General features: G+C 46.8%; 2 protein-coding genes and 2 long non-coding RNA genes across 5 annotated transcripts in view; 3 read left to right on the top strand and 1 right to left on the bottom strand.

The window, feature by feature from the left end:
- Positions 1–15: 15 nt before the first annotated feature.
- TXNDC15 (thioredoxin domain containing 15) lies at positions 16–2,974 on the top strand. Its single transcript, XM_075102897.1, has 5 exons — positions 16–158; positions 262–689; positions 1,235–1,398; positions 1,604–1,734; positions 2,558–2,974. Exons 1-5 carry the CDS (start codon positions 107–109, stop codon positions 2,752–2,754), a joined length of 972 nt encoding a protein of 323 aa, XP_074958998.1. The 5' UTR covers positions 16–106; the 3' UTR covers positions 2,755–2,974.
- LOC142061594 (uncharacterized) lies at positions 2,413–5,542 on the bottom strand. Its single transcript, XR_012662155.1, has 2 exons — positions 5,341–5,542; positions 2,413–2,763 (listed from the first exon to the last, which is right to left on the bottom strand). It is a non-coding gene; the product is annotated as an uncharacterized LOC142061594 (long non-coding RNA).
- Positions 4,783–11,896, top strand: part of PCBD2 (pterin-4 alpha-carbinolamine dehydratase 2) — a 24,493-nt gene continuing 17,379 nt past the window's right edge. Inside the window, exons 1-2 of one of the 2 annotated variants that reach the window (XM_075102903.1) lie at positions 4,783–4,989; positions 7,099–7,230. In XM_075102903.1, coding sequence (XP_074959004.1) covers positions 4,882–4,989; positions 7,099–7,230 — 240 coding nt within the window. In that variant the 5' untranslated portion in view covers positions 4,783–4,881. Of the gene's footprint in view, positions 4,990–5,731; positions 6,140–7,098; positions 7,231–11,896 lie in introns of those variants that run through there. The other variant, XM_075102904.1, reaches the window with a different exon arrangement.
- Positions 7,237–11,896, top strand: part of LOC142061595 (uncharacterized) — an 18,532-nt gene continuing 13,872 nt past the window's right edge. The window contains exon 1 of the long non-coding RNA XR_012662156.1: positions 7,237–11,269. This is a non-coding gene — a long non-coding RNA (uncharacterized LOC142061595). The remainder of the gene's footprint in view (positions 11,270–11,896) is intronic.

Raw genomic sequence — 11,896 nt, 5'->3', positions numbered from 1 at the left:
CGGCGGCGTGCCGGAAGCGGAAGTGGCCCAGGCATCCGGCGGAAGTGCCCGTTGTCCGGGGAGACGCGGCGCGGCGGAGGCGACCGGGGCCGGGACCGCGCCAAGGATGTGGCGGATGCTGCTGGCGCTGGCCTGGCTCGGTAGGGCCCTGTCTTCAGGTGAGGTCGGCGGGGTCTGGGAGCCGGGCGGCGTGTGCGGGGCCTCCCCGGGGCGGGCGGGGCCCGGCCGCATCGCGGGGCTGACCTCTCTCTCCCGGCGCAGGGGCTGCGGCGGCGGAGCAGAGCGGCGGCGGGCAGCCCCTCTGGGACGGGAACGGGGCCGAGGCCGGCTCGGTGCAGGGCGGCGGCTCGGCGGTGCGATACCGGACGGCGGAGATGGCGGACGCGGCGCTGGGCAGCGGGCTCCCCGCGCAGCAGGCCCCGGTGCTCTCGGTGGTGCCGGGGGAGGCGAGGGACGGCCGGGCCTCTGCTGCCGCCGCCGCGGAAGGTTGCGAGGCGGCGGCGGGAGGCGATGCGTGCGGGGCGGGGAGCGGCCCGGGCCGGGAGCAGGCCGGGCTGGAGACGGTGCTGCCCGCGCCCGCCGAGGAGCCGAACGGTACCGACAGCGCCAAAGCCCCCAAAGTGAACTGCGAGGAGAGAAATATCACCGGTATCGACCGCTTCACGCTGCAGATCCTGAACGTGTCTCAGGTAAACGGGAGGCCCGGCTCGGTGCGACTCTGAACGCCTGCGGATGGCGACAGGCACCCCTGTCAGCGCCCTGTGCCTGTTCCTCTCAGTGCCTGACTTAGTGAATTTCTTTGCATAACATCCTCTGTGCTATCAAAGAGACAAAATCTCTGAGCAGGGAGGCTTTTTGTGTCATTCCAAGCTGAAAAAAATATAGCTCAGTCCACATGTCCATGTCTCTCATCTGTGTGCCTGTAGTAAACTGCCAGCTTTCATGCTGCGTGGATTAGTGCCCTTCTCTGAAATCGGCGCTTACTGCCAGTACCAGTGCCTGTTTCTGGCTTGTGTCTTGTAATGGCTATGTATTTTTAAGTAATACATTTTTAAAACAACCTTTAAAAAAGGTTAAATACATTCCTCTGTTTTAAAATGGTTAAACAAATCTGCAGCTAATGATAAATATTGTTAGGTATCTAATTGACTGCTGAATGACGCACTCCTATGTAAGATCTAACTCTGTTAAATATGTAATTGCCTGTGTTTGTTTTTCTTCTGCTTTCTTAAAGGACCTGATGGAGTTCTTAAACCCAAACAGCAGTGACTGTACGTTAGTATTGTTCTACACGCCGTGGTGCCGCTTTTCGGCCAGTCTGGCACCTCATTTTAATTCTCTACCTCGAGCGTTTCCAACTCTTCGCTTCCTGGCGTTGGATGCATCTCAGCACAGCAGGTAATTTACGCTTCCTGTGTCCCGCTGTCGGGTTATTTCCATTAGCAAGTTGTGTGGTTTTAAAACAGAAGTGTGGGGTTTTTTTTCTTACAAAGTGACAATTTAATTTGGTAAAACTGACACTTCCTGTATTGTGACTGTTTTTGTTTCTTTCTCCAATGGATTTCTTTTCCTTCATGCTTTGTATTTGCTTTATGTCCACCAGTTTATCAACTAGATTTGGAACTGTGGCCGTACCCAATATCCTCCTTTTCCAAGGTACTAAACCTATGGCTAGATTTAATCATACAGACAGAACACTGGAAACACTGAAAGACTTCATTTTTAACCAAACAGGTATGTAAATCAGCCCCAATGTGTCAGCAGGAAGAATGGGCTGGCTTTTAGCTCCAAAACAGGCTTTTAAAATGAATTGCATTAAGACCTTGAGAGGACCCAGCAGAGGTTTATATAATCGGTTGCTGTAGTGAGCTGGATTTCAGGGTGTGCTGAAAGTAGAGACTCAATGTACTGGGTTGCTGTCACAGAGCAGGGGAAAACAGTGGGGTTTAGCTAGACAGGGCGCTAGGAGGATCAAGCACGCCTTTCTGCCCAAAGATTTAATTTGGGAATGAAGGCAGATGAACCTTGGGATTGTTGCCAGAGCCGCGTAAGGCTGACAGCAGCTGGGGGATAAGACAGTTTTGGCTCTTGTGCTAGAGGAAACAAAAGGATTCCAGTTTCCATGATCTAGCTGTCTGCATTGTGAGCTCAGCACCGGCCAGCTCTCTGGTCCTCCTGTAAAGAAAACCAACAAAAAAACACGTATAGGCCTACGAGGGCCTTTGTTGGAGGTCAGAAATTGTTATATTTGCTAATACAGCAGAAATACTCAAAACCTCCACAAACGAAATCCTCACAAACTTACACAAGGCTGTGCTGTGGAAGGACAGAACGACCCTTCTGTTGTGCAAATGTACATACACGTTGACAGCTTTTCGGTTTTACGTAAGTTAACTGAATGCTAGACACACATTAAAATACAAGACTGTCTCACCAAAATTTTAAGTCCAACGGTACATACGCTTTAGTCTGAGACAAGGAACAAAGGTCCAAATACAACCAACTTCTCTGCATTTGATGATTATTACTGGTGTTGATCAGGTGCCTGCTTTTTCAGGTATCGAAGCTAAAAGCGACGTGGCTGTGACCGAGGAAGACTGGGAAGGCCCCCTGCCCAGCGTTCTGACAAAAGGCATAGACTGGCTGCTTCTCTTTTCTTTGCTCTTTCTGGCTAGCTTTGTCATGTACGCTACCGTCCGAACAGAGAGCATTCGGTGGCTGATCCCGGGACAGGAGCACGAACATCAGGAATAATCTGGGATGCTGAAATAGGGACAGAATTTCCTGCTTATTGGTAAAGCGGGAATTTGTATGGACTAGAAATACATAAGAATGAACTGTTGAATTCTTCGGTTGTAATTTATAATATTGACTAAAAATCTGCTTTATTTATCAACTACGGAATCTGTAAAAAGCAAATTTGTGGCAATTAATGTGGTAAATAAACAAATATGAAAAAACAGGAACTGAAAAAGTATTTCTTAAGCTGCTCTGATCGGCTTATTTTTCATGGACTTTAATGTAAATAGGTGATAACAGTCCTACTTTGCTCTCCTGAAGAGGTCCCTCAGCTTCGTAAATTGAATAAGATTTTTACAGCACATTGGCCTGTATGCGTGGCACAGGAGCAGAGTTGCTTCTGCTCTGGTGGAATCTGAGGATCTTTTACAGATCCTACAGACGTAGGAACTAAAGACTGTGCATGGACGATGTGGTAGGCGCTATGGAATTAGGATGCGTTAGCCCACAGAGATCGTGCTCAGGTTTTGGCTCATGTGTTCCTGAAATAGAACATGTTAAAGGAAAACGCTGGTGAATGTGATGTTGCTAAATTAGTTTGACCGTCCGTAAAATGAATTATGAAGAAAAAGATGTTTTATAATAAGGTGCTTCAAATTAGTTATTCCACTGTATGCCAGCAGTGACAATTCAGAAGTATGTTATACAGCTCTTGACGGGTGACTGTTTCCCACCTCAGTGCTGGGGTTTGCTGGTTTTCTTGTTCCCTGTGCTCTGAGTTTTGACTTAGTGGCAGTTCTTTGTAAGATTTAGAATTACTTCCAAAGCTCACCTCATTGTGTGATTACACAACTTATTTACTGCGTTCGTATAGAATTAAATTGCATTCATTGTCATTCTTTTTTAAATAAATCAGGTTTTTAGTGTACCCTTTTAAGTCACTTTCTTACAGGGTTAAAGCATACAACTTCTGAAGTATAGATCACCGGCCTAAATTAGCAAGACCAGTCCTGAGATTTATTTAAATTTCTGCTAACCTATTTGCTGGTTGCACTGTCTGCTGCTGAGGCTTCGTAAGGAATTGGTTTGGGTTTTGGTTATAATTAGTATGGAAGACTTTGAATAAGGTGTAGACTGGCACAATGTATGGTTTTTTAATTATTTGATTGAGTAGCATTTATATGTGATGGAGGCTTGCCATAGTACCCTGATAGGAAGCTTTAGAGTGCAAATTAAGCTGAGAGGACACAGTCATAAAATTTCATATTTGACAAAGAGCTCGTATCCCTGCAATGTCATTCTTCAGGTGTCTTCCTGGCAGCCATATCTTTCCCCTTTGGAATGCTGACGTCCTGCATTTCTACATATTAGAGGAAAGTGCTCTGATAAAACTTTGGTGTTACTGAAGATAAAGCTAGGAAGTATTTTATTAATAAAGATTGCTCAGAATCTGGAATCAGTTGGAGCGTTCTTGCCTCTACCACCCAGTTAGCTTGAGAGGCCTGGGGCTGGATTCTCCCCAATAATTACCTCCATTCCTCTACAGAAAGAGCAGTGTCTGTAAAAATGAGTGACTATTTCAGTGCTGCCCCATGGCCTGAAAATGAAACCCACTTGCACCCCCGATGGCCTCCACTTCTCCGTGGCCAGGGGTGCCTTTGCCATTACCCTTCTCTCTGGTGACCAACGCCAGGGCCTGAGGGAATGGCAGGAAGATGTGCCAGGGGAGGGTGAGGCTGGGCGTTAGGAGAAGGCTCTTCCCCCAGAGGGTGGTGGAGCCCTGGCACAGGCTCCCCAGGGAGAGGCATCACGGCACCAGCCTGGCGATACTCCAGAAGCGCTTGGCCAAGGCCCTCAGAGACACGGTGTGAATTTGGGGTGCCCTGTGCAGGGACGGGAGCTGGGCTCGGTGAGCCTTGCGGGTCCCTTCCAGCTGAGGGCATTCCATGAGTCTCTGGTTACCACCCGCCGCACTAGAAGGCTGGTGTGGGGCGGGCGCGCGTCCCTCCCTGCCGCCCTCACGCCCGCCCGCCATTTTCCCCCCGCTCCGCTCCGGCCGCGCGCTTTCCCCTTCGCGGACCGGGCCGCGTGGAGCCGGGCGGCGGCTCCTCCCGCTGCCGAGGCGGGGCCGGGCCCGGGGTCATGGCCATGCCGGGCGGTGGGGCCGGCCTGCGGCGGGCGCTGCTGGGAGCGCGGCGGGCGGCGGGCGCGGCGCGGCGGGGAGCCGCCGGCGGGAACCGCGCCGCCATGGTGAGGGGCGCGGCGGGGCCCGGTCCTGCGGGACGCGGCGCGGGGGAAGGGGGGGGACGCGGGCGGGACGGGGCGGGTTCAACCCGCCGCACGGCTTAAACCCGGTGTCATGTCCGTGTGTCGCGGGTCAGGTGCAGCCCCTCGTCTGCCAGGTCAGCTTTTGCCCGTGGGTGCCCACGCTGTGCCCTTCTCCCTTTCTGGGGGCGCCCGTGGCGTGGTGCTGCGGGTGCGTGACCGTGACAGACCGTGGCATCTCCCGCCTTCGCTTTTTCCTTTTACAAACGCGTTCGTGCTGCTTTCTTTTACATTTCTGAATATAGTCGTGACGCGTTGGAGGGGCTAAATACGCACCTGGCCTTTGCAACCTCTTCCTAAGCAAAACGCTGCGGCCGGTGCGCTCCAGGGCATTCATCAAAGCTCCGTATTTCTGTTAAAAACTCTTATGATCTTATTTCAAGTCACGCCTGCGCGTGCAGGCGAGGCCTCAGGAAGGTAACTGCAACGTCCCTAAAACCAACAGAGAACATCTCTGCTGCCAGCTGGAGGAACGGACTTTGTGCTGCCCCCAGGTCACAGTCCTGGACTTTGCTGTCTCAAAAAAACCCACCCCCATGATTTCTTTTTTTGTAAAGTAACCTACTAATTTCATCTCTCAACAGATAAAATAATAAATTGCAAGACAGCCGTTAGCTTTGGCAATTTTTCTGTATGCTTGGAAAAAAGAAGAATGTAAGACATTCATGCCTGCAGCTGCGGTTATAGCAACAACAAATCCAATCTTTGTATTTTTGCAAGTCCAAAGTTGAGTTGGAAGCATAAAGAGCCTACGTTATTTCATTTTAGGACCTGTAAAACCCATCTCTTGGACTGGATGTATCCAGCTGAACACAAGCGGTGGCACTGATGCTGTTAGATTGGTTTACATTGTTTGGGTGTTTTTTTGTCCCTTACTATGGGTGAAAACGTTGCTCCTTGGCCGTCCTACATCTTACAGCCTCGCTCAGGTCGCTCTAATCGCGTTAATTCCTGCTCTGCTCGGGCTCACAGCCCCATCTGGTGGCACAGGGGCTCCTGCCGCTCTCTGTAGCAGAGCTGCCAGCACCGACTCTCAAATCAAAGGCAAAAAATACCCCGAGCTGCTGAGCTGGCGGTGGGTACTCGCAGACCTCTGAAGTCTTAGTGGAGATCTGGAGCAAAATTGCTCAGCCCCTTTCTGGAAGTTCTCACAAAACTGCTTTGTCTGCATGCCCTTACTCTCTGCTTCTAGGAAAAATACCAGACCTCTTCCAAACGCCCCATAGAGCTTTCCTCTCTCCGGGTCTGGCTCCAACCTCACGCACGGTTCAGGCACTGATTCAGATATTGAAGCAGAGGGTGTAATCTTTTATCTGTGCCCCCAGTCCCAGAAGGACTCCTTTTGCTTAAAATGAGACATTTCAATAAGTGCTGTGCAGAATCTAGTGCTTACATCAGTAACCTGTAACGTCTTGTAATTGTGTCTGTATTGTCAGTTTTTTTTTCTTTTAATTGTTAGTTAAAAAGCTCTTTGTTGCTTGCTATCTTTAAATCTATTCCTGCTTTCTTAGGAATAGCAGTATACAGGTTATGTAGAATACAGTCTCCTATTTTGCTTCTGGCTTTTAAGTTACAGAAATTAACCTGATGCCTCTTTTAGCCTTGTAATTGTACATTTAGCATGTAATGTAAATAATCTTTTATTTATACATATAGGATTATACATCTAAGAATGGAATGTTTGAAAATTAAGTCAATTGTTACAGCATGTGGGTGATCCAGAGGCACGAGGGATGGGTACAGGTATGCTGGTGACGGTGTTCCTTCCCGTGAAAGAGCCCGTCGCTCTTCGCTGGTTTTGTACAAAAGCATTTGGCTGAACTTAATTGACCAAACAGAAATGGTGTTTCCTGGCTGTTTTGAGTTATGCTGGTCTGTTAAATTATAAAGAATAAGAAACTGTACGGTGGATTTTCCACCTCTACCTTTCTGTAATACATAACCACAATTCCATCATGTGGTTTTCTTATGGTTGTACAAAAGAGAACCTCAGCCTCATTCGTGTCATGTTTGTGTTTTTTTATTCCTCAACAGTCTTCGCAGTCTCACTGGTTGACAGCAGAGGAGAGGAGCCAAGTTTTGCTTGATCTCAAAGCTTCAGGCTGGTCTGAGTCAGGCGAAAGAGATGCCATCTACAAAGAGTTCAATTTCAAAAATTTTAATCAGGTAATTATTGTTATATATCACTTTTAATATAAAGGAAATGTAATTGCTTTAATTTCTGTACAATCCTGATGGGAACATAGCTATATTCAGAAATTTGGGAATATCCCTGTGGGACCAAACCCTCTTGGATTTGCCTCAACGGATTGCTCTCTGATTCTGATCTCATTAGGTGGAGTAAATTAATTTTGTTTTGTAGTTGTTAAGTAGATTTGTTCTAATACTACAATTTCTTGATTATAATATTGGGGTCAAGGTCAGGGTCGGTACAATGGGACTAGAGAAATAATATTTAATCCTGATTTTTTTTTCTTTACTAGCACTTGTAAACGAATGCTGGAAATAATGTAACTCATGGACAGTGGGGTTCATTTTTGTCAGGGGAAATTCTTGAGAAAAATGGGTAAATGTAAGAACAGAAGCTTTTGGCAAATAAGGTGGGGAAAATATGATACGTTTTGCCTTCTAAGCAAGAAAACAGAGTTCTAGATGATTCTTGAATGAATCATAGTATCTGATCTCGCAGTGTCTTTGGCATGGCCGAACTGCTGGTTAGCCCTCGTTGGGTTTTTTTTAGAGTCAGGATCCTGAGCAACGTCTCAAACTCGCAAGAACATATCTTGGATGTCAGTTACAAACTTGCTTTAGAAATACTGAATTTGTCTTGAGAACTGTGGTCAGCTACATTCCCCTGAAAAATTGCCTTCTGAGGAATCGTGACATTGCTTAGGAAAAAGTCACGTACCAAGAGCATGCGTTTCCCTTCTGGTTTATTTCTGAAGGAAAGGTGAGCGCTTTCTCGGTGGGAGAGGAAACCCAGGGTTTTGTTTGGGCGATGGCTCTCACTGAGCTGGTTCTTTTCCTCACTACAGGAGGGACGCAGCGAGCCAGGCTTCAGGAGGTCATGGGCTTGTTGGTGTGTGTAGGGACCGGGAGCTGTACTGTGAGCTGTTTATTTACACAGCTATGCCTAAACTCAGACCAAGGTTTTTAGGAAATCACAGTGAGCTAGATAAACAACAATTTGTAACGCTGGCTATTTTTCTGCTTTTTCAGACAGTAGTTGTCATGGTAAGGAAAGGCCAGGTGGTAGAGAGGAGGTGGGTGAGATGCTCCCAGCGCCTCTGAGCTGGGTGAAAGCAAAAGAGAAAACAACTGCAGAAAAACCCAGCTCACGAGCAGGACTGTGCTGGTCCAGGGAGCACGTCTGGAGCCCCGAATACATTTTTTTTCCTGGATTGCATTTCAAACCTGAGCATTAATACAGAACAAATAGAACCATATCATATAATTCAGAGGACAACGGAAGTGGGAAACCCATGAGAGGGAGCTCACCTGAAACCTTAGTGAGAGGTGCAGGCAGCTTGGAGCTGGAGCAACCAGGAGAGACCAGCATGTTTGACACCAATGAGCTAGGAGTGACCCTTGGAAGGGTTGAGAGTTTCAGCCTTTGTGCTTCAAATATTGATGAAATGGCATCTCTGCCGGGGCATGGTCAAAGTCTTTGTTGGTACAGCACAACCAGAAATGACTTTCTTTTTCACCAAAGTTAATTAAAGAGTGGTTTTGCACACTGTCAATAAATAAGTCAGTTTGATCAGATGGACTTAGGCAGTGTGTCAACAGACAGGTCAAGAGACAAATCAGTGTGCTACACCAGCAGATAGCCAGAAAACCCATTGCTCTGGCAAAAGTTTACAAAGTTGTGGGTTTTTTACTGTGTAAATTTATCTTACAACATAGGTAGATATCCTTGTCTTTCCCAATTTGAAGACTGATGAAGCACTTACCAGTACAGAAAGTTGAGTATAATTAAATATGCTCGTTAGTAGATGATGAAGTATACATTTATACTTCTAGTACATGTCATCTTAGAAAGGGTACTAAAAAAAAAAACGCCACTTGAATTGTTTGGGAGATATGGGGACAGTCTCTCTCATTCTTGGTTGCCATTCATGGATGTTGGGTAGGGCAGGAACAAGAGCAGACGTTGGGAATCAGCTTCAAAAGTGAGCTTTCTGTGCCCAGCTGGGAGAACAAGCTGGGCTGGTGGGTCCTCTGCGCAGCTCTGGTCAGATCAAGGGTATATGCGAATATCTGAGGGCAGAATTTCACATGCTGATTTGTAGGAATGGGCTGCAGTGACCCTGTTTGCAGTTGTGGAGAGCAGAAGCTGTTCCTGTTATCGTAGTCCAGGAAGGGGCTCAAAGTGCAGATCCCAAGGGGGTGTTCAGTGCTGGTGTTAGAGAACAAGTATTCACCTTTTGATAAGTTGAAGATGAAAGTTAATTAGTATTAAGGACGTATGCTTATGCTTATATTACTATTATGTTACTGTTAGTAAATACTGCATTTATTACGACCTAGGGAACAGATGACAAAAGCAGAGCTATACCTGCATTGTACTTTGGGAGAGTTTAGTCCTGCAATGAAAAAAGTTGAACTTGTAGGTACAACTCCTTTCATTTCACGTAATAAGTACTCTGTTTACATTATTTAAAGTGTGAGTATTTAGTAAAAGTCAGAGCACTGAGGAGTATCGTTTCCTCAGTGATCTTCCTGCTGCCCTATTACAGATGGTGTAAAATCAGGTGTGTAAAACAAAATAAAAAACGCAAGTAGTTGAGCTGACGTGAAAGGTATTTCAGATTTATGTTTTGCAGATGATATTGGTTTGATTAATGTATTTATTGCTCTTTTTTTTATTGCTTCTCGCAGATAATGTTCATGATGCATGGAAAATTCTGTGGCTTTAAAATCTATGCCAGGTTTACAAAGTCTGTGTATGTCAACAGATGTTAAGAATATAAACACAACTTTTATTATGAAGTCGTGCAAATGTGTAGACATGAGCTTGGTTTATGTATATTATTTTCAGCATGAGAATGAAATGAAACTTCTGTGAAACGAGTTATTTAGATTCCTGAAGCTTTCAGGCTGAGATTAGCTCGCTTAAAAGCGATCAGCAATGGGCTGCCTTTGTAAGGCTGACAAGCTAATGACACTTCTGGCTTATGGAATTAGTTTGTAACCCAGAACTTGAAAATGCTGGTGCTATTTGTTAGTCTGAAGATACATTTTCATGAAAATGGGCTTTGGAGGTACAGTTCTCTGAAACAAACTGGAAACCAGCCTGGGGTCCCAGCTGGAAGCCCTTTGTTAGTTATGTTGCTGTGGATGACCACCACGCACTGGTCCCAGCATCCTGGACTGGGCAGTGTTGGTGCTGGGTGGGGGTTGCTGCTCCGTGTTCCCGTTGCCTTTAGCGTGAGACAAGCTTCTGATGGGTGGATGTTCTGAATCTTGTACGAAGTATGAAATACACCAATGGTGAGAGAAAAAAATGCAAATGCAACTCAACTGCTTTGTCTGGAAGAGCTGTGCTGATCACACCAATGCATCCGTCCCTCCTTACCTGTGCCTTGCGGTTGCCACATGTTATCACTGCTGTTGAACAGCAGGTATTTAAAATCAGAGTGTTTTACTTCCAGAACCCTCGCTTGGGTGTGCTTGCTCAAGAGCCCTGTGGTTGAGTTGCGTTCCCTGGGGAGCATGTGCTTGGCAGAAACCTCTGACCATGAGAAAGGTCTCGGAGAGCAGGTGGGCTTGGACCGCTCCACAGCAACTCTCGAGCCCTGCCACGTGTCTTGGTGCTGGTGTGCCTCCATAAACCTCACAGCCACGTCAGGGACCTTGCAGCTAGCAAGGCTTTTGGGTGACTGTGTAGCATCAAGAAGGCACACTCTTGTCTGTTCATGTCTTTGTGCTACTGAAACAAAACGTTTCTCTTCCAGCTGTGGAGCAAGCCCTCTGCTTCCACTCTGCTTAAGCAAAATTCAGAATCAGGGTAGAGAGTCAATTTATGCCTCCAGACCATGCCAGTAACTTGTCCCAATTATCATTCTCCAGACTCAGAAAAGAAGCTGCAGAAACACTGGGATTATTGCTAGAAGCTGGTCATAGAGGGAGGGAAGGGTTGCTGAGGACCTGGATGTCCTGGCCTATATCTCAGGAATTTCCTGGGCTTTTCTCGGCATTTCAGGTCAGTACACCTCGGGAGGGGTGATCCTGCAAAGTGAATTTCCCCCAGGTTTGTCTCAAGCTGGGCAGGCAGTGGGCAGCTGCGGAGGGCTCTGGGTGATGGGTGCTGAGCGCTGGGTTTAGGTCCTTTACCCAGCTGCTCATTTTCGCTAAATTTGCAGGAACGCCTTAACTTTGAGACTTCCATGTCTCTTGTCAAAGTTGGTTGGATTTGACCAGAGGGTTTAAGGGGCAACTGCCTGTGTGATTGCATTTCCTTAGGTAATCACGCAAAGGCAAAAAATGCAGTTAGGAAATTACAAAGGTGGGCATGTTTGCTGATGGTCAGGTTCAGCATTTACAGCTGCTTTCTTTTATAGGGTAAGTTTTTAATTAAGGTGGTTTTTTAAAAAAAAAATTCATGTAGGAACCCTCCGTAAGAGCTCTAACGTCATTTTATAAAATGACAGGAAATCAAATGTTCTAAGAGTCTTTAAAGCTATTTTAAATGTATTTTTTATTTTGGGGCTACAGGACACAGGCGAAAGATGAGCCTGAGCAGAGGGGACAGTAAGGAAACACTTTACAGGGTGGTGCATAGAAGGGTAGAAGCACATGTGTTTCATTGCAGTTGTGGATTCTGGGTTTT

The sequence above is a fragment of the Phalacrocorax aristotelis genome, chromosome 8 (assembly GCF_949628215.1).
Source record: "Phalacrocorax aristotelis chromosome 8, bGulAri2.1, whole genome shotgun sequence".
Taxonomy (NCBI): Eukaryota; Metazoa; Chordata; class Aves; order Suliformes; family Phalacrocoracidae; genus Phalacrocorax; species Phalacrocorax aristotelis.
This window is presented reverse-complemented; position numbering and strand designations above follow the sequence as displayed.

Excerpts from the sequence above, each read along its gene's own strand:
- TXNDC15 (XM_075102897.1), top strand. The coding sequence starts at position 107 with ATGTGGCGGATGCTGCTGGCGCTGGCCTGGCTCGGTAGGGCCCTGTCT. Across the intron at positions 690-1,234 it reads AGATCCTGAACGTGTCTCAG|GACCTGATGGAGTTCTTAAA; the intron begins GTAAACGGGAGG and ends GCTTTCTTAAAG. Across the intron at positions 1,735-2,557 it reads CTTCATTTTTAACCAAACAG|GTATCGAAGCTAAAAGCGAC; the intron begins GTATGTAAATCA and ends CTGCTTTTTCAG.